Genomic DNA, 19,677 nt, shown 5'->3' on the forward strand with positions numbered 1-19,677 from the left:
AACGTGACCGGGACTAAGTTTGTCTAACCTATTAGACCTATTTTCAGGCACTGCGTCATATCATTACGCCTGCTGCACCCATGGTACAGCCGCACAGTTCCTTGATTATTACGCCGGAATGAGAGTAGTTCCTAGCCATATAGGCTTAGAAAATCGCAACTTTTCATTTTCCGTCGATCTTAGAACACGGTTTAACTACAGAAGAGTCAAGTTTTAAATAGGAAAAATATTGAAACTCTTTGGTCATTTTGAAAGAAATGCTACTGGACTCATCAGAATCAATGATCTGTGCTAAGCTATGCTAAAAGTGGTACCGTCAGACCCGGAGTTCGGCTGAATGGATTCTAAAACGGTAAAACTCAACTGTTTAACTCTGGGGGAGATGTAAAATGAGCATATTTCCGAAAAAAGTGGAGTATCCCTTTAAGATTTATTAAAATCAATATTTTTCTGTGGCAGTATATGCCACAGATACTGTCCACAGAGCTTAACTTTTATTGAACCTGGAACATTCCTTTAAGCAGGATTATTTTCATTAAATTAAATCACTTTTTTTCTTTTAAGAAAATTAGTTAAAATAAACTTGAACTGAAATATAACAAAACCCTTATACTTATTTCAGTTAGGTGCCAAGGCAACATTAGTCAATTTCATTTTCATTAGTAAATATAGTTCTATATTAATATAGACATATAAAAAAACCTCTCGCTAAATATAAAAAGACACTAATTTAAAATATTAATAAAAACTAGTAGTTCAATTATAATAAATACTACTGCCTCTAGAGATGACAGTGAAATGTAAAGCAAATCAGCAAGTGAATTCCTTTCAATTTCTAGCTTAGTGGTTTCTGAAAACAAAAAACAAAACCAAAATCAAAAGATTTTGATTTTAACCCTTTCATGCATGAATTATGATAACCTCAGTCAGGATTTTTTTCCTATGTGTTTTTATTGCTCTTAGGGCATGAAAAAAAAAAGAATTGATTTTTATTTTATTTTTTTACAAATTTTTCAAAGAGATCTTCAGATGTCCACTTGAGTGGACAGCATGCGGTTATGGTTTAAACTTAAGATACACTATATTAAATATAAGACAATAATCAAACAGATAAAGTATGTGAATTTAACAAACTAATCAATACTATTATATCAAATCATGTGAAAACTATAAAATATATACAAAAAATATAAATGCAAAATATTGCAAAGGCTTCATACAACTTCATACAAGTTGCACTTCGCGTATCTTTGATATCAGAACATGAGGACGTGATTCCATCAGAATTTTCAACAGTCTGTCAAGGTACAACTGTGGAAACCACTCAGATGCTCCCTCCAGTGCACCAGAGTATGGATATTTACCCTTATTAGTTGATCATTCTGATTATGTTCAAGATGGACATGCACATTTCTATCATAGCCCTCCTCTGAGAAAGCCTAGCGATACGTTTTTTCAATCTCATCTGAAATGATCAGTGTTGGGGGGTAATGCATTACAAGTAACATGCATAACGCATTCAGATTACTTTTTTGATGTTACAAGTAAAGTAATGTGTTACAAGTAACATGCATTACCTAATCAGATTACTTTTTGATCTAACAGGTAATTAACTACAAGTAATCTGCATTACCTAATCAGATTACTTTTTGATGTAACGAGTAAAGAAACGCATTACAAGTAACATGCATTACGTAATCAGATTACTTTTTGATGTTATGAGTAAAGAAACGCATTACAATAACGCACATTAAATAATCAGATTACTTTTTGATGTTATGAGTAAGGAAACGCATTACAAGTAACATGCATTACGTAATCAGATTACTTTTTGATGTTATGAGTAAAGAAACGCATTACAAGTAACATGCATTACCTAATCAGATTACTTTTTGATCTAACAGGTAATTAACTACAAGTAATCTGCATTACCTAATCAGATTACTTTTTGATGTAACGAGTAAAGAATCGCATTACAAGTAACATGCATTACGTAATCAGATTACTTTTTGATGTTATGAGTAAAGAAACGCATTACAATAACGCACATTAAATAATCAGATTACTTTTTGATGTTATGAGTAAGGAAACGCATTACAAGTAACATGCATTACGTAATCAGATTACTTTTTGATGTTATGAGTAAAGAAACGCATTACAAGTAACATGCATTACGTAATCAGATTACTTTATGTTATGAGTAAAAAAATGCATTAACATGCATTACGAAATCAGATTACTTTTTGATCTAACAAGTAATGCATTACAAGTGTCATACATTATGTAATCACATGACTTTTTTCGATGTTAGTGAAAATTACATTCTAATAATACAAATACATTTATTTACAGTAAAAAAAAATCACTGCAGATTAAGTTTTCAAGTTTTAAGTTTCAAAAACAATATTCACATTATAATTATGAATTGTAGCTGAAATATAGCCATTGCATGCATGACGTCCACTACAGTGGACATGTGATTAATCAGAGTTTTCTCTCAATCTAAAATCAAAACTTGGAAAATTTTACTGTGATATGACTCATTAGATATTGCTTGATGCTGCAATATTTTTTTTTACCTACAAGAGTCTCCTAGGATAGAAGGAATGGGTGGATATTCTGGAGCAACTTGGCGTGTCTGACTGACCCTTGGCCATCTTGGTTTGGAGGGGGAAAAAATTGAAACACAACGGCTTGCCACTTGGTTGCAATTTATAGGATGATGCACCAGGGTCCAATGAAGAGATTGATGTGCAACTTTGCCATAAAAACCCGTGCAAATTCAAGAAAATGCTTTTTTAATAGCTGTCCACTGTAGTGACCACTATGCGTGAAAGGGTTAAAGTGAGTCCACAGGTTGGTTTAAGATATTATCTCCACAAGTATAATGCTGAATAAATATGTGTGTGTGTGTAAGATCATGAATGTACAAATGAAGAATTCAGTCACAAGACAGCAATAGGAGTTCGACACCAAGGCAGACCTACAGTTCACGCTGTCTTTGCTGCCCCCTTCCTGTCAAACCTGTTTCTTAACAAGACACTTTATGTTCAAGCTTTATAATATAGTATGCATTCACTGAGCTCAATGAGCAGCATCTGTGGCATGTTGTCAGATATCATACCACAATACATTGGACTCCTCAGTGTGAAATGAAAAGCACTTACAATAGACACCAATGGCCCAGTCATTGTATTTTTACCTCATAGACATACATAAGCTGTTTTATAACTGTTAATGCATCTTATTTGTCGCTTACAAACTCCACAGAGAACATCAAAACAAAACAACTCGTACTACTCCAATGGCATCATCACAAGTTTATTATGTGACTTTGTACAATAAAAATGAAAAAGCAAACCAAAGAGAAACAAAATTATAAAAAGGAGCTGCAGAGGTACATGACTGAAAGCTAAGTGTGGTATTTGGGGAGGCCAGCTCTGGTGGAACTCTGTGCCTATAGAGAGAGAGGAAAAACAACTGGCCAAGAACGCCAGCTCACTGCTTCCAGGTCAGTTTACATGACAAACACCTGATAGTAGCCAACAGACATAAACAAATCACTCACATAATGTGTGATGTATCCTCCTTTTTTTTGATTTTGCATAATGTTGTTGTGTAATGACGTACAGCACTTCAGATTAGGAGGATCCATAGACAAATCATGTGACGTTCATAAAGGCTCTGTAGATGGCAATCTGCTACCGCTTCAAACAAACAGTGAACTGGAACATTATATGAGAAACAAATTAAACATGACAAAATAATAGTAACCGAAGTAACATTTCATGAATGGCTAAGGTCCATGGCTAAATAATTTAATTTACACAAATATTGGAAGAGCTTAACATTTCAGGAAGGGGAAAAGAAGCCACACAAAAAGTTGTTTAAAGGACAGAAATGCCTGAGGTAAGATTCAGCCTTTAGGTTTTATTGATGTGGCCAATCAATATGCAGTTGGAGAGGAGGAAGTGACCTCTGGATCTAAAAACACTAAACAAACACATGATGCAGGAGGGGAATTTGACGTATTACAAAGTCAAAACAACGTTTCGTACAATATTGCATATCTCTGAGAAGTTTTTATGCTTTTATTTATTATAGATTAAGTGCGCCTCTGGGCTCTCAGTTTCTGTGAGGTCTGGCAAATGAACCGATGCGTAAAAAGAGCAGAATGTGTGGACTGTGTGAAATGTTTCCAGGTCAGCGGGGAGTGCAGAGGCACACTGTCCCCACAAAAAAAAAAAAAAAAAAAAAACTAAACATGGGGCTTTATATAAATGTATGATTTTGGTCAACAGACTGACTGAGGGTCCAGGCTGGTATAATTGGCAACTAGAATGTGGTGATGGTCCAAGTGGTTTAAAAGATCTTTTTCTTTTTGTTCTTTTCCAAGGTCCTTTAGGATTGAAAGGAAGAAAAAAGGAAATTAGAGAAAATAAACATTGACATTCACACTTTATAACAGTTTAAAATATCAAGGATTGCACAATATTTTTTAATTAGATGGACTTTAACTGAATATAACATGCTTTTAATAATAATAAGCCACTTTGTTTTAATGTGCTGTTGTTACAGTGCTGTTGTTAACAGTGTAATTACACAAATAAGCACTGAGGGTTACACTTTATTTTAAGGTGTCATTGTTACAGTGTAATTATATATTTAAGTACTGAGTAATATTAAGCAACTACATGTACTTACTATAGGGTTAGGGTAGAATTAGGATTTGGTTGAGGGTTAGTTGCATGTAATTATGCATACATTATTGTTATTACTATGGTAAGTACATGTAACATATGTAACAAGGACACTGTAAAATACAGTGTTACCTCAGGTTCAGCTTATGATAGCATTTGTCAGATTATGATCATATATGTTTTGTTGGTTTTCTTTTTTTCATTTCTTATTATCAGTTCAACACAGAGTTATAGAAATTCTACTCGATACTCAGAATTTTTGGTATCGGACCGGATCGATTCTGAAAAAATGGTATCGGTGCATCCCTAGTAATGGTAGTGTCATTTTTTTATTTTGACAGGAATGAAAACAAGAGTTGTGAGGGACAGAATAAAGTGCATTCAATGGATTGTACTGTTGTTTAACAACAATCCTGAATGTTCAGCTGACGATATATCTTTCCGAACGTTTTTTTTTTTTCGTAGACGAAAACTCCATTAATCAGTTTTAAAAGTTGTGAGTTTTAAAAATTACGTGACCCAGGACCTTTATACAGCGCGTGCCATTGTAAAGACCGTACATCTACCCCTCATATCCTCGTTTTCATCTGCGTTATATTCAATACGTCGCCTAACCTGACTAAGGTCTATATGAGCTCGAGTCCTCATCCTTAGGAAATGCATGCTAAGTGGATTTGAAAATAGAATCTTCTCAACATGTTGAAAACACAAACAAAACTCCTCCAGGCCTCCGCTACAACTACAGTGTTTGAGGGCAGGTCAAAGTAGACGTTATTCCAGGGCAGCCAATGAAGATCACAGGCTGGCATTATGCAAATTTGTAACAAACCTATGTAGGTTTGTATAGTAGGTAAGATTGAAATTACTGATGACTTGTTTCAGGCAGTTCTTTATTTTTATTTTCTTTATTTTGGGAGACATTAGGGGCTTTCGCATCGGGTAGTTATAGGAACTAAGTTATAGGAACTAGCCAAAAGAGCAGTCCCCCGAGAACCTCTGTTCCCCGCCATTTGGAACTTTGAAGTGACGCAAGTGTCACTTACGTTCTGCCGCTCTGGTTGTTGTGCGGGATAATTTTGACGGTGCGAAGAATGACTTAGCCAGAGCCTGAGTACACAGCGCTCTCATTCTTCATCTTCATTACCAGTATGATCTGGGTTTGCAGTGTGGTTGATGCCCATTGTCACTAGCTGAGCAGAAATACACAATCATTTCCTCTCTAGCGTAAGGGTTAAGAAGTGCCTGGACATCAGCGTTGGTCCATCTATCACTGTTTTCCATAGGGGCTTTCGCTAAGGGTAGGGAACTTAGTTCCACCTTAGCCACCAGGGCAGTTCCCTGAGAACTAAATGTTTCCCTAGGGCCATTGCATTCGCACCGACAGTAGGAACTCTGAAGTGACCCAAGCTGCGCTTCTTGTTGTGACTTATTTTGACAGCGCGGCGGACATTTATTTTGAAGGCGCCAAGAATTCCAGAGCTCCCATTCTCCGTCTTCATTAGTTTGCGATCTGTTTAACAGTCCTGTCTAATACGTTATATTAGACAGAACTGTAATACAAAGAAAGTAGACAGTATATGACAAAGTATTAGCGTTTGCTGTGTGGTTGATGTCCAATGTCGCTTGCTGAGCAGAAATACATAATCATGTTTAGGTTGGTCCCCTCAAACTTGCGTTGGATTTTCTCCTTAGCGTAAAGTTTAAGAGGCCCATCTATCACTGTTTTCCATGTTCGTAGAGTATGTTTCTGGAGTAAATATACAGTATCTCACAAAAGTGAGTACACCTCTCACATTTCAGCAACCATTTTAGTATATCTTCTCAAGGGACAATACTATAGAAATGAAACTTGGATATATTTTAGAGTAGTCAATGTGCTGCTTGTATAGCAGTATAAATTTACCGTCCTCTGAAAATAACTCTACATACAGCCATTATTGTCAAAATAGCTGGCAACAAAAGTGAGTACACCCTAAGTGAACATGTCAAAACTGTGTCCAAAGTGTCAATATTTTGTGTGAGCACCATTGTTATCTAGCACTGCCTTAATCCTCCTGGGCATGGAGTTCACCAGAGCTGCACAGGTTGTTGCTGGGACCCTATTCCACTCCTCCATAATGACATCACGGAGCTGATGGATGTTAAACACATGGCGCCTCTCCACCTTCCGTTTGAGGATGCCCCACAGGTGCTCAATAGGGTTCAGGTCTGGGGACATACTTGGCCACTCCAGTACCTTCACCTTCCTCAGCAAGGCAGTTGTCATGTTGCCGGTGTGTTTTATCATGCCGTTAAGCACAGTTTCTGAAGGGAGGGCATCATGTTCTGCTTCATAATGTCACAGTACATATTGGAATCCATGTTTCCCTCAATGAAGCGCAGCTCCCCAGTACCAGAAGCACTCATGCAGCCCCAGACCATGATGCTACCACCACCATGCTTGACTGTAGGCAACACAATTTTCTTGGTACTCCTCACCAGGGCGTCGCCACACATTCTGGACACCATCTGAGCCACACAAGTTTATCTTAGTCTCATCAGACCACAGGACATGGTTCCAGTAATTCATGCTCTTGGACAGGTTGCTTTCAGCTAACTGTTTGCGGGCTTTCTTGTGAGCCAGCTTCAGAAGTGGCTTCCTTCTGGGACGACGGCCATGCAAACCGACTTGTTGCAGTGTGCGGCGTATGGTCTGAGCACTGACAAGCTGACCTTCCGCTTCTGCAACCACAGGAATGCTGGCAGCACTTATGCGTCTGTTTTTTGAAGGCAGCTTCTGCACCTGACGCACAGCACGAGGACTCAACTTCTTTGATTGACCCTTGCGAGGCCTGTTCCGAGTAGAACCCGTTTTGGAAAACCTCTGTGTGACCCTGGCATGTACTGTAACTCAGTTTCAGGGTGTTACCAATCTTCTTATAGCCTAGGCCATCTTTGTGGAGAGCAACAATTCTAATTCTCAAATCCTTAGGATAGTTCTTTGCCATGAGGTGCCATGTTGAACATCCAGTGGTCAGTATGAGAGAATTGTACTCAAAGCACCAAATTTTAACTGCTCTAATACAAGATACACAAATTTGTATGGTCCTGTCAAGCAGACAAAAACAACGAACATGATGAATAGGACATGTGGCTTTGCATGGTTTAACGACGTACTGCTGTTATTAATTAGGGTGTACTCACTTTTGTTGCCAGCTATTTTGACAATAATGGCTGTATGTTGAGTTATTTTTTAGAGGACAGTAAATTTATACTGCTATACAAGCAGCACATTGACTACTCTAAAATATATCCAAGTTTCATTCCTATAGTACTGTCCCTTGAGAAGATATACTAAAATGGTTGCTGAAATGTGAGGGGTGTATGTGTGTATCAGCTTTTTTTTAAAATGGCGGGTGCTGGTGTTTCGCGTGTGTTCGGCCAATCAGCATACACTTCCGTCACTGGTAGTTCCTATAGAGCTGGTTTAGACCCTACTCTGAAGTAGGAGCTAATTGAGTTCCTCCAAAAGGAGTTCCTTGAACTAAAATCGTTCCCAGTTCCTGCGGTGTGAACAGTGGGTACTTCCACAATTAGTTACAGGAACTATGAAAAGGTTCCTCCGTTGCGAACGCCCATAATATGGGATCAAATTCCCGCCAAATATATAGCGGTCACATATAAAAAAATAAGAAGCGTGAATCAAAAATTTAAAAACACATGTAAAAATATATTGCACAAACTGAAAAAAAGAATGCAAAATGATCAGAATAGCAAACAACGTGGTCACGGATCAAGATATAATAAGCGTGAATCAAGAAATAACAAGCATGAATAAAAACTTTAAACACATTAAAAGTTATTTTGCACAAAACTTAAACTTATGGTCTTGCTTTCTTAAAAAGTATGTTTTCCTTGGTTTTATTACTGTGTACTTTGTGCTTTCTTGCATTTTCTGCTCATATTTTACTCTTTTGTATGCTTGTGCTGTTTTTCTCTTCGCTCTTCTTTCTATGTTCTGCGCTTGCTTTCCCAAATGTTGCAGTTCGAGTTTCATGTAAATTAGGGCGGGCTTAAGCGTCACCATTGGTCCACTAGTTCTAGATTGACAGCTACTCCTCTAGCCAATCAATCGAAGAGGGGAGTTGACGTCACACCAATGCGACTCGTGGCTACTGATGCTTACTTGTTATACAGGGGAAGACGACCATCAACTCAGTTGGCAAAAATGTTTCCGTGGCAGGACCCCTTTAAACTGCATGTGTGCCTGCAACTCAACCTGTTGCCGGTATACGTATACCTGGCAATATGGTATCGTTAAATTCGTCATCCTAACGACGACCTGTTACAGTTATGCCTGTCTGATGATCCATCATTCACCTCTAATGCACTGGACCTGGCACCGCGAGCGTCGATCTTCTCCGAGCAGTAACTTGCCACCACCTGGCCGTTTTACTTTCATATTTAATCAATAACAAGGATGGGTAATGTCGGTCCTGGGTGCAGAGTTTAGCTCCTCCAACCCTAATCAAACACACCTGAACCAGCTAATCATCGTCTTTAGGATATTTAAGACAGGTGAGGTTTTTAATCAGAGTTGACGCTAAACTCTGCAGGACAGCGGCACTCTAGAAACAACGTTACCTATCCCTGATGGAGATATTGCTGTATTCAAATTTTAAGCTATATTTAAAACATTAATCCTAAAGTAATATGCAATTATGTAGCTATGTAAGTAAACACAATAAGTTTGTAATAAATCACTGTATTAAATTCAACTGGTTTCTGTATATCTTCTCTGTAACACAATCATTTTCAATATTCTTGTCAAATTTGGCGAGGTTAATAAAAAAAGGTAGGCAATGCGTAGCGGTGACAGGTCAAAGTCCTAAAGTCTTAAGACAATGGCCATTTTTAACTTAGTTTTTGCAACGAATTGTAGCGTTTCATAACTGCAGGATGTTTCACTTACAGCAGCCGTAGCATATTGACATCATGAGCCAAGTAATATTGTTTAACACCAATTACCAGTGTGCACATTAACATTCTCATGCATCTCAAAAAAGATCAATTATCAATTATTTATGTCCAGAGTTCAGATAGCTTTACTGCTTGAAAGTCTTTGTAAAGTTAAATTGAACTGCCGTCTTCCCCTGTATAAGTAAGTGCAGCACTCCTGAAAAGGAGTAAGGATTAAAGAAAAATGAAATAAAAGAGCGCAGCAGTGCTTCTTTGTTGTTATATTTACTCAGAATGAAGTGCATCACGGGCGCGCACCACCCACTGAAGTGTGCGGTGACATAATCATGCTGGTATGCCAAGCGAAAATATTAATTTAATAAATGCACATAACAAAGCACAAATAAGAAATTGAACAGTATATAAAAGTATTAGAAAAATAACATTTTAGTAGGCCTATATTATAATGGAATTGAAGAAATTGTACAAACATAAACAGCTTGTACTCCTACATAAGCATCAGTAGCCACAAGTCGCATTGGTGTGACGTCAACTCCCCTCTTCGATTGATTGGCTAGAGGAGTAGCTGTCAATCTAGAACTAGTGGACCAATGGTGACGCTTAAGCCCGCCCTAATTTACATGAAACTCGAACTGCAACATTTGGGAAAGCAAGCGCAGAACATAGAAAGAAGAGCGAAGAGAAAAACAGCACAAGCATACAAAAGAGTAAAATATGAGCAGAAAATGCAAGAAAGCACAAAGTACACAGTAATAAAACCAAGGAAAACATACTTTTTAAGAAAGCAAGACCATAAGTTTAAGTTTTGTGCAAAATAACTTTTAATGTGTTTAAAGTTTTTATTCATGCTTGTTATTTCTTGATTCACGCTTATTATATTTTGATCCGTGACCACGTTGTTTGCTATTCTGATCATTTTGCATTTTTTTTTTTCAGTTTGTGCAATATATTTTTACATGTGTTTTTAATTTTTTGATTCACGCTTCTTATTTTTTTATACGTGACCGCTATATATTTGGCGGGAATTTGATCCCATACCATAATAACTCCATTTGTTGTGCACTTTGATCAGACATTTTACATTCACAAACAGCTATAATACACACTACATTAAAGTAATATCTGAAAAGCATAACAGAGCACTTTCATTAACAGCATGTACTTATATTAGGGTAAGGTTTGGTTTAGTTGCTTGTAATTATACATAATTAACTGTTATAACCATAATAAATACATGTAACGTGTAACAACAGCACAATGAAATAAAGTTTTACCTAATATCAATAATAATAATACTAATAAGCTTGACACATTGCAATCTAGAATTTCCTTGTTCATGAAGGATGCATGCAGTCTTTTTACCTAATGCAGCTCACTAGTTTTGTAAAAGTGTGTGTACCTGGAAGCGTCCAGTTTCTGCTGCTCCAGCATGCGTTGTTGGGCCTCCCAGCTGACCTTCTCCTCCTCCAACTGACGTCTCTTCTCCTCCAGCTCCTTGTGCTGGGCCTCCAGGTTCTTCTTCATCTGTTCATGACGCCGCTGCAGCTGAATAGACCAAACAAAACAAAAAAGATTTACTAAGAATCATTCATGATGTATACAGCATATGAAATAAACAATTTCAAACAGCGATATGCTACATTGTACATTGTTGTCATATGACCTCATTCAGCCCATATCATTCTGAAAATACAATAACTCTGCAATATTAATGACATTTTGTCAGATCAAATAATGCTAAAATGGTCTTTGATTTCATTCATTCATCATACAGGAAATGTAAAGTTGAAATCTATTACATTAAGGGATAATGTAGTACACCCAGTATCTCATCCCAAAAAAAAATCTGCATACTGTGCACAATATATATAGTAACAACATATACTGCAGTAACAACATATTTAAGCACAAATACACTTGAGCTCATCTTTAGGAGACAAACACAGGATTGGTTTTGTTGGCTGTGTGCACGTGAGATGGTACCTCTGCCTCAGAGTCTCTGAGTTTCTGGATCTTCTCCTTGACCTTCATCTCAAACACCTGCTCCATCTCCATTTCCATCTTCTTCATCTTTGTCACATGATCTCTCCTCTCCTCCTCCATCTGTGCCAGGGGGCTCCTACTTACACCCACACACACACACACGCACACGCACACAAAAGCAACGCACGGGCAGATGCACAAATGTACATTCGTTAGACCGTTTAATCAAACATTTTTGAGTATTACAAACAAAGGAGCAGTAGTGGAAGAGAGGACCCTGGAGGGAGAGGTTTTAGGACCCAGTGCGGTGCAGTTGTGAGGAATGTCAGTTAGTAGGCTGAATTGCGGCTGTGTTAGTGTGAGGCTGCAAAATCAACACCGCTCAGATAGCGCAGGGAGCCAACAAAGTCACTTATCAAACAATATGAGCAAATTAACCAGCCAATTAACATGGGCTGCAAAATTACATACAAATAACTAGTCAAGATTATATACAGATAATCCGAAGCTCAATTACGGAGGACTGAAAGCCTGTACATATCAAGTCTAATGTGAATAAATGGAGCAAAAGTTTGCAAAAAATAAATAAATTCACACTGAGTTTGATGCACATTATCATTATATGGTGGAAAAAAGTTAGACACGTAAATAAAACAGGGTTCCAATTTTCCATTTCAAAATTGCATACTTTTTTAGACTCAAATGTCCAAACATCTCTGTAGATTTTTCAGACCATATTTGACATAAATGGTTCTTAAACCATTATTTTCAGCATTATATTTGGTATAGTACAGTCATCAGTAAATATTTTATTACTGTTTATTTTCCATTGGTTTTCTTAAAGTGATAGCATGTGCTTACACAGTAGTCAACATTTGAAGTGGATCAAAACCTTTCATCAAAGTTATAAATGAATTTTGCACAATAACCGTTCTTGTCTTAGGACAACTTTGATGAACTTTTTTGATCCACTTCAAATGTTGACTACTGTATGATGAGTAGAAACCTAAACACTTTTTAACCTATATTTATTTTCACCTCTGATACATCAGTTTGAAACTGTAAATATGGTTTGGCACGATCGCCAAACAGCAAAGTACAGTCTGAATGAAGTTCAAAAGAGTTTAATTCTAATTTATGGTAAAAACAGTTTTGTGTAATGAAAATGTGTGCCTTGAATTAATTCATTCATGTTTGACAATCACTAAATGATCACTAAACTTTTACCATGAAATCACTCTGCTTGTATAATAAATGTATTTATTTAGAAATTCTTAATTCTATATTTTAGAAAACTGAAAAGGGGGCAGTAGCCTTTTCTTTTTCTTTTTTCTTATCATACTTATCCAGACCTGGAAATTACTCAAATCAAATTCTGTACTTTTCCCCAAAAAAATGTTTTTTCTAAACAGTGTGCTAAAATAAAATAAAAAATACGTTTTTACATGCACAAATTTGTATGTACAGGCTTTAGCTCCTGTCAGGCAGCATCCAAATCAGTTTACCATGAACATGTCCTGAGTTGCCCAGCTTCTTATACTAACTTCAAGACTGCCAAGCTAATGGAAAGCAGGATAAACCTCCTTAAATGGCTAAATAAAGGAGGACATAAAAGGTACCACACTACAGGTTCCTAACACAAAGCTGGGACTGACGACAGAAAGGAACATTGAGCAGGATGCCCGACTCCGAATGTGAACAAACAAGGAGAAAGGAGGAAAACCGAGAGCAGAGGAGAGGACGAGACAAATGTGAACTTGTGCGTGACACTTACATGCCTTCAACTGAGTCAGATCTAAAATAAAAACACACACACACACACTTAGCATGCTCACAGTGCATCATGTGTTAGAAAAACAATGTTAGCAGCTTTTAGCCACTCTTATGCTTTGGTTAAGATGGGGGCTCTTAGTTTAGACAGAGCTGTATACGCGTGAGGGTGGATGTGAATGGCCGGTTAGCGAGCGTTTGGACTGTATTTGAGGGTTAGTGACAGGCTTGTGTTGAGGGTGAACAGCTGTGGCTGTTAGGAAGCCTGGATGTGTTGATCATCAGTGTCACAGCACTGACTACAGCACTATTAGCATGTGTCAGTCTAGCTCTGGGGGTCCTTTACCGCCATTTTACAACCACAGACATGACACCATGGTGAACTGCTTCATGTACAGTAAACTGACCTCAGAAAACAGTGCTGCTGATGTTGATGTACACTAAAAGAATGGCTTAAAATAGGTTCTCGAGCTTGTATTAGTGAAAAACACTCACTTTGTGAGTTGGCCTTTGTTCTTGTTGTTGTCTACGCCGTTGTAAGTAACAGCAGCCAGCTTCCTACTGCGATAGTTCTCATAATGGACATTGTTGGTCACGTCCTTCAGATCCTGCATGTGAGTTCTGTGATTGAGGAGATACAAGAAAACAAATAAATAACAGATTCATATCTCAGCATGTTCAGCTCAGACATATACACTACGGTTCAATAGTTTTAGGTAAGATTTTTTTTTATATAATACTTTTATTTAGCAAGGATGCATTAAAATGCATTAGACATTTAATGTTGTTCTTATGACCTTTGTTCATCAAAGAATCCTGAATTTTCTTTTATTATGGTTTCCACAAAAATATTAAGCAGCACAAGTGGTTTCAACATTGATATTAATAAGATAATAACATATATATATACCACGTATTAGAATGATTTCTAATGAAAATTCAGCTTTGATATTATAGGAATGAATTACTTTTTTAAATATGTTCAAATAGGAAATAAAAGTTATTTTAAATTGTAATAATATTTCACAATATTACTATTTTTACTGTAGTTTTGATCAAATAAATGCTGCTTTGGTGATCATAAGATACTTCTTCATAAGACCCCAAACTTTTGAACACTAGTGTATTACAGAAGGCAACAGATGAATCACTCTAATATGGACGATGATGTTTTTGAAAAGACAGTTTGGAGAAATTATAAGGTATTACATCATCAGGTATTAGTGCTGGTGTAGATTTATTATATACCTGATGAGCATGTTTCGTAGGATTGTGAAGTCACAGTGCTCCCCATTCTCCACTAAAAACAAAAAAAGTATTAAAAGTCAATAAAGAAACATTGACAACATTACACTACAATACCCACCACTTTCTAATGCGAAATATATAAAGCAAAAGTTTGCACAAAAGACAAAAAAAACAAAAAACAAAAAACACTTAGTTTAATGCACAATATCGTCACTCTCTAAAAAAAGTTATACACAGATGAAAGGAAAAATGCATGTTTTTACATGCTTTAAAGACAAATAAAACAAACAGATAAACCAAAAAAAAAAAAAAAAAAAATCAAAGAACAAAAACAAAACAAAAACCACAACCATAAAAACAATAAACATACCAAACTAAACTAAAATTAAAACAAAAATAACCTACTCATTTAAACAACAACAAGTAAACAAACAAACAAAGTCCTTTGATAAGTTCTGACATCATAGGCACATCATTCCTGTGCTACTGTAATGTATAAACTGACCAGCAGGTGGCATCCGATCTGGCACTGACTTGTGTCTCCTGCTGCGTGTGCGTCACTTATCGAATGAATGAAGCAGACCTCTCCTTCCTTCCCAACCACATGCCATCTGTGTGCTTACATGCTGCTGAAAGTATCTCAGGCATTCAAAACTCACCCTCTTAAAACAGATAACCCTTGGTTTCAAATACAGTAATCAAACCCATGGCCTTCCTGCTCACACTGTCTAGAGCTGACAAACTCTAAGCTCAGACACAATAACCCTGCTCGCAGTACGGGTCGCTTGAGAGGATTTGGCCTGACAACTCTGGTGTTATCAGAGGTTGAAGGTTTAAAAAAGAAGAGGAAGTCCACCCTCGCATCAGCTCCAGCCAAACCGCTTTGGTGAGCGAACAGACGAGACAAAAGTCAAATCAGCATACGATCTTCTGCTTGAAATGCACGAGCTCTGAAACATCACTGGAACTTCATCTACAAAACTTCATTCATGCTCATATTTCATACTATGTTTGCGGCGTAACACGTCACAGGCCCTTCAGGAGCTCTCGATGAAACATCAAAAGACACACACTTCCTGTTTACAGATCAGCAGGCTTTCACTTTACTGCCCAACCCACTGCATAGCCTAGAGTGTTGATCTCATGACCCTAAACACACTATGAAGACAAACACTTCATTATGTCTTACATTTTTAAATGTCACTTGTTTATTCTTTCATTTCTGTAAGAGGACTTTATTTAATTAACTAGCACCAGTGTAGTTATACTATTGTTATATAGTGTATGTTAACTGAACTAAAAATATTCAAAAACATTTTTGCTAATTAAAATAAAGCTGAAAAATATAAAATTAGATTAAAATGTTTTGAAATGTTGCCTTGTCAAGTATGTTCAAGTACTAAAATTACTAGCTGAAAAAAACAAACAAAAAAAAAAAATCTAAAAGCTAATTCAAAACGTCAATAAAAACTACAATAGTATACAAATAATAATAAAAATCTCTAAACTATATTTGTTTATATTATATTAATATTAAGTAATAATTTCAATAATTTAACAATGCATTCTCTGTTTACCTGCATGTCATGTGACCATTAAATGACATCAAATAAAATGTAATCTTTTTTTGTGGTTTAGATTTTTATTTATTTCGATTTTTTTATTTTCAAATTATTTATTTAGATTTTACATTTTTATGATTTAATTAAGGTAATTCATTATTAAAGTTCCAGTCCAGTTTGGAAAACCCAGAATTGAATTAGAAATAAAATTATGACCCAATAATCTTTAAAAAAAAGAAACCTAAGCCAAGTTTAATACAGTTATCAGGCATCACAGCCATCTGACTATGATGTGTATATAATGCCATTATGATGTCATCAAAAAGAAAATCATTATTGCGGGTCTTCATTGATAATTACGTTACTTTAATGCTCTTATGACAAGAAATGATTTATATTTGTCACTGGCAGAGTCCATCCAAAATGCTTCATTGGAGGATAGACATCATCTGGTGAATGTGTCACAAGTTAAAGCTTTCTGGGCTGTCAATGATCAAATGGACTGCTTTATCATATTCAAACTGCACAATAAGAGGTACATTACTGTCCATAGCACAAACGGTACGGAACGACAACAATAGCCTTAGCAAACAACACTAATGACGGCAACAATAGCCTTAGCAAACAACACTAATGAAGCTAAACAACTACATTTAGCTCAGACACACATCTCTCATACTCCGCATCACTGTGTTATGGGAAAGATCTGCTGTGTACTAGAGTAGATCAACACCCTCAGGGTCTGTCCTACCCTACAAACAAACACACACACACAGGGATGTGACCTTTCACCCCCTACCTTCTGCCACGCCCCAGGGGTACTGCCTCCCTCGTACACGCTTCCCATTGACCTCGATGATGGTGTTACTGCCGACCACAGCCAGGGGCAGACGGTCCTGAGTGACACAAAAACACACATGCATGTAACATACAGACATGTTTAGAGAGAGAGAGACTGGGAACGTCAGGTGGCTGATATCGACTCTTAATGGGTATGTGTGTGTGAGTGAGAGAGTGAGTGTGTGTCTCTGTTTGACCTATTTCCCTGATGGGCTGAATTAGGGAGCCAATATTTGAGTAGTAAGTGCAATCTGAGCAGGGTTATTATCGTTAACTAAGCTATATAAAACAAAATATATTGAAATTTAACTGAGATAAAATAAAAAGACTGCAGTATATCAGGGCCTTAACAGTATCTAATTATTCAAACAACCCACTATTTAGCCAATTTCAGTGTCATAGCAGAAAAGAACCATTCATCAACAATCGTGAACACACAAACCTTAATCTTCTTCACTAGCTTGCTCTCCTCCTCATCATCAGTCTCTGGAAACTCGTAGATTTTGATCTTATGTTCCTGGATCTCTCTCATTATCTGGAAAAAGGACAGGATGAAAAATAAAAAATAAAATTGGTGCTGACAAGTAGACTTGGAAAGACTTGGAATCTCCCAGCAGGCTCTGAAGGCTCAGTGTCACTGGTTTGAGATTGCATTTACTCTCAAAGGAGTCAGCAAAAACCATGTGTGGACAGATTTATCGCTCGTGTTATGATGCGTTCTCACTGCCGCCGCTGTGACAGCAGCACCAGTCACTTCAGATGTTTTGCAGATGTTAAATTGTCCCACATGCATCATTTGAGACACTGGGAATGCTTTCATGATGCTGTGATCTGACATAACTCCTGCATCTCTATGTAGGGCTGTTCATCAGTGAGGTCAGTCAATATCAAACTGAACAGAGGCTGAGTGTTTGTTCATGCACATGCAAAAGGGATTATATAATGAAAACTACAAGATTTTCTTTGCTTTTTTAAAATAATTACATTTCAATGTACATGTATGTACACACATGGGTTCTGTTCCCAAACCGGCCTAACTAAAAAGCATTTTAAGTTATCACAGACAGGTGCAATAGCTGACACGAAGGCTATCAAGCAAAATTTTGATGTTATAAGATATTGGGTTTCATTCACTAATAAGAGTGTGAATTATTTTATTTATTTTTTTACACACACAGGGGAACTTCTCACAAAATTCACAACATGTGCATATATATATTTATTTATTTTTTGTGTATGAGTTACAAAAGTTATAGATGAATTATGATTTGTTTGAGAAAATGTTTGTACGCAGATTTCACGCACAAATTGTACGTACACACAGTTAGTGAATGAGACCCATTGTTTTGGCTCAATGAAAAAGATGGCAGAGAGTCAAGAAAAATATTTCTTCATTCAGTACTAAAAAGTATCACATTTGTTCCATCCAATTAAAAAGGTTTCTTTTTTTTAATCAAATATTGTATGCGTATTCTTTATTAAATATGTATTACTGGTACATAAGTATTCTTTTTTTTTAAACATTGTTATTGACAGTCAGACATATTTTTGTAACATACCAATGAATTATACTGACGATATACTTGCTATACTTAACAGTAACATACTTCTGCAGTAATGCTTCACTTTAACACAGGATTCTTAGGTGATCTCATTAAACCTTCGAGTTTTGGCGGATAACTGAAGGAAAATCCTTGCGTTTCTGTTTGTAGTTGACAACATTTTTGTTTTATGTTCCTCAATAACTTGTAGTGGTTAGAAATGTTTGGAATTATTTTTTGGATTTTTGGAATATGAATGTTAAAAAGTGAACCTGGGGTGCCTTGCATTTCCCAATGCACGTATTTAGTGACCTGCACCACAGAATTAAATCAAACCGTTCTGAGCCAGCTGAAAATCTACAAGAAACAAGAAAGTACAATCCATATACTGTGCAGGGAGAGGCAGAAAAACAAAAAGGGCTTATTTAAAGCCACCACCTTAACAACAAAGAAACTAATTATGAAATAAAGCACATTCATTGAAATTATTCACCTCCACATTAATTTTACAGCGCTGAACCCAGCACCTAGTCAAGATTCAGTAACACGGTGAAGACGTTAAACTCGGTTTACAACCAGATTATGTCTAAGACTCATAGAATGGGTGGAACATTTTTCAAAAAAAAACGTAGTTATGATGTTATGTTTTTAGGACAAGAAGCCTTGTTATACAGTTAGTGTCCTGGTACAGTGTTTGCCATTAGCACACTCACCTGCTTCTTGAACTGTTGGCACTCCTCTGGAGTCAGTGTGTCTGCTTTTGCGATGAGCGGGATGATGTTCACTTTTTCATGTAACCGTTTCATGAACTCAATATCCAGTGGTTTCAGTCTGACAGACAGAGAGAGAGAGAGAGAGAAAGAACATGAGGGTTTAACGTTTCAAACTAAACACTGAGAATGAGTCCAAAAACAGCCGCAAAGGTCTCCTCTGTAGTGCAGTAGTGAGGTATCACATTTACACTGCTGTTTGGCAGCTTGGCTGAACTTGTAACTCGGCTCGTAGTAAAGCCACATGTGCTGCAAGAAGAGCAATAAATAAATGGCAGGAAATTTATTTGTGCTTGTCCACTCA

The 19,677-nt window shown here is 36.8% G+C and overlaps 1 protein-coding gene across 4 annotated transcripts in view; it reads right to left on the reverse strand.

Annotated features, from left to right (window-relative positions):
* Nucleotides 1-3,305: 3,305 nt before the first annotated feature.
* septin7a (septin 7a) overlaps nt 3,306-19,677 on the reverse strand; it is a 64,836-nt gene continuing 48,464 nt past the window's right edge. Inside the window, exons 6-14 of one of the 4 annotated variants that reach the window (XM_084423631.1) lie at nt 19,317-19,434; nt 17,505-17,597; nt 17,022-17,118; nt 14,661-14,712; nt 13,908-14,033; nt 13,417-13,437; nt 11,643-11,778; nt 11,059-11,204; nt 3,306-4,399 (exon numbers count right to left, since the gene is read on the reverse strand). In XM_084423631.1, coding sequence (XP_084279757.1) covers nt 4,363-4,399; nt 11,059-11,204; nt 11,643-11,778; nt 13,417-13,437; nt 13,908-14,033; nt 14,661-14,712; nt 17,022-17,118; nt 17,505-17,597; nt 19,317-19,434 — 826 coding nt within the window. In that variant the 3' untranslated portion in view covers nt 3,306-4,362. Of the gene's footprint in view, nt 4,400-11,058; nt 11,205-11,642; nt 11,782-13,416; nt 13,438-13,907; nt 14,034-14,660; nt 14,713-17,021; nt 17,119-17,504; nt 17,598-19,316; nt 19,435-19,677 lie in introns of all 4 variants that reach the window. The other 3 variants (XM_084423630.1, XM_084423633.1, XM_084423632.1) reach the window with 3 other exon arrangements.

The sequence above is a fragment of the Rutilus rutilus genome, assembly GCF_951802725.1.
Source record: "Rutilus rutilus genome assembly, chromosome: 11".
Classification (NCBI taxonomy): domain Eukaryota; kingdom Metazoa; phylum Chordata; class Actinopteri; order Cypriniformes; family Leuciscidae; genus Rutilus; species Rutilus rutilus.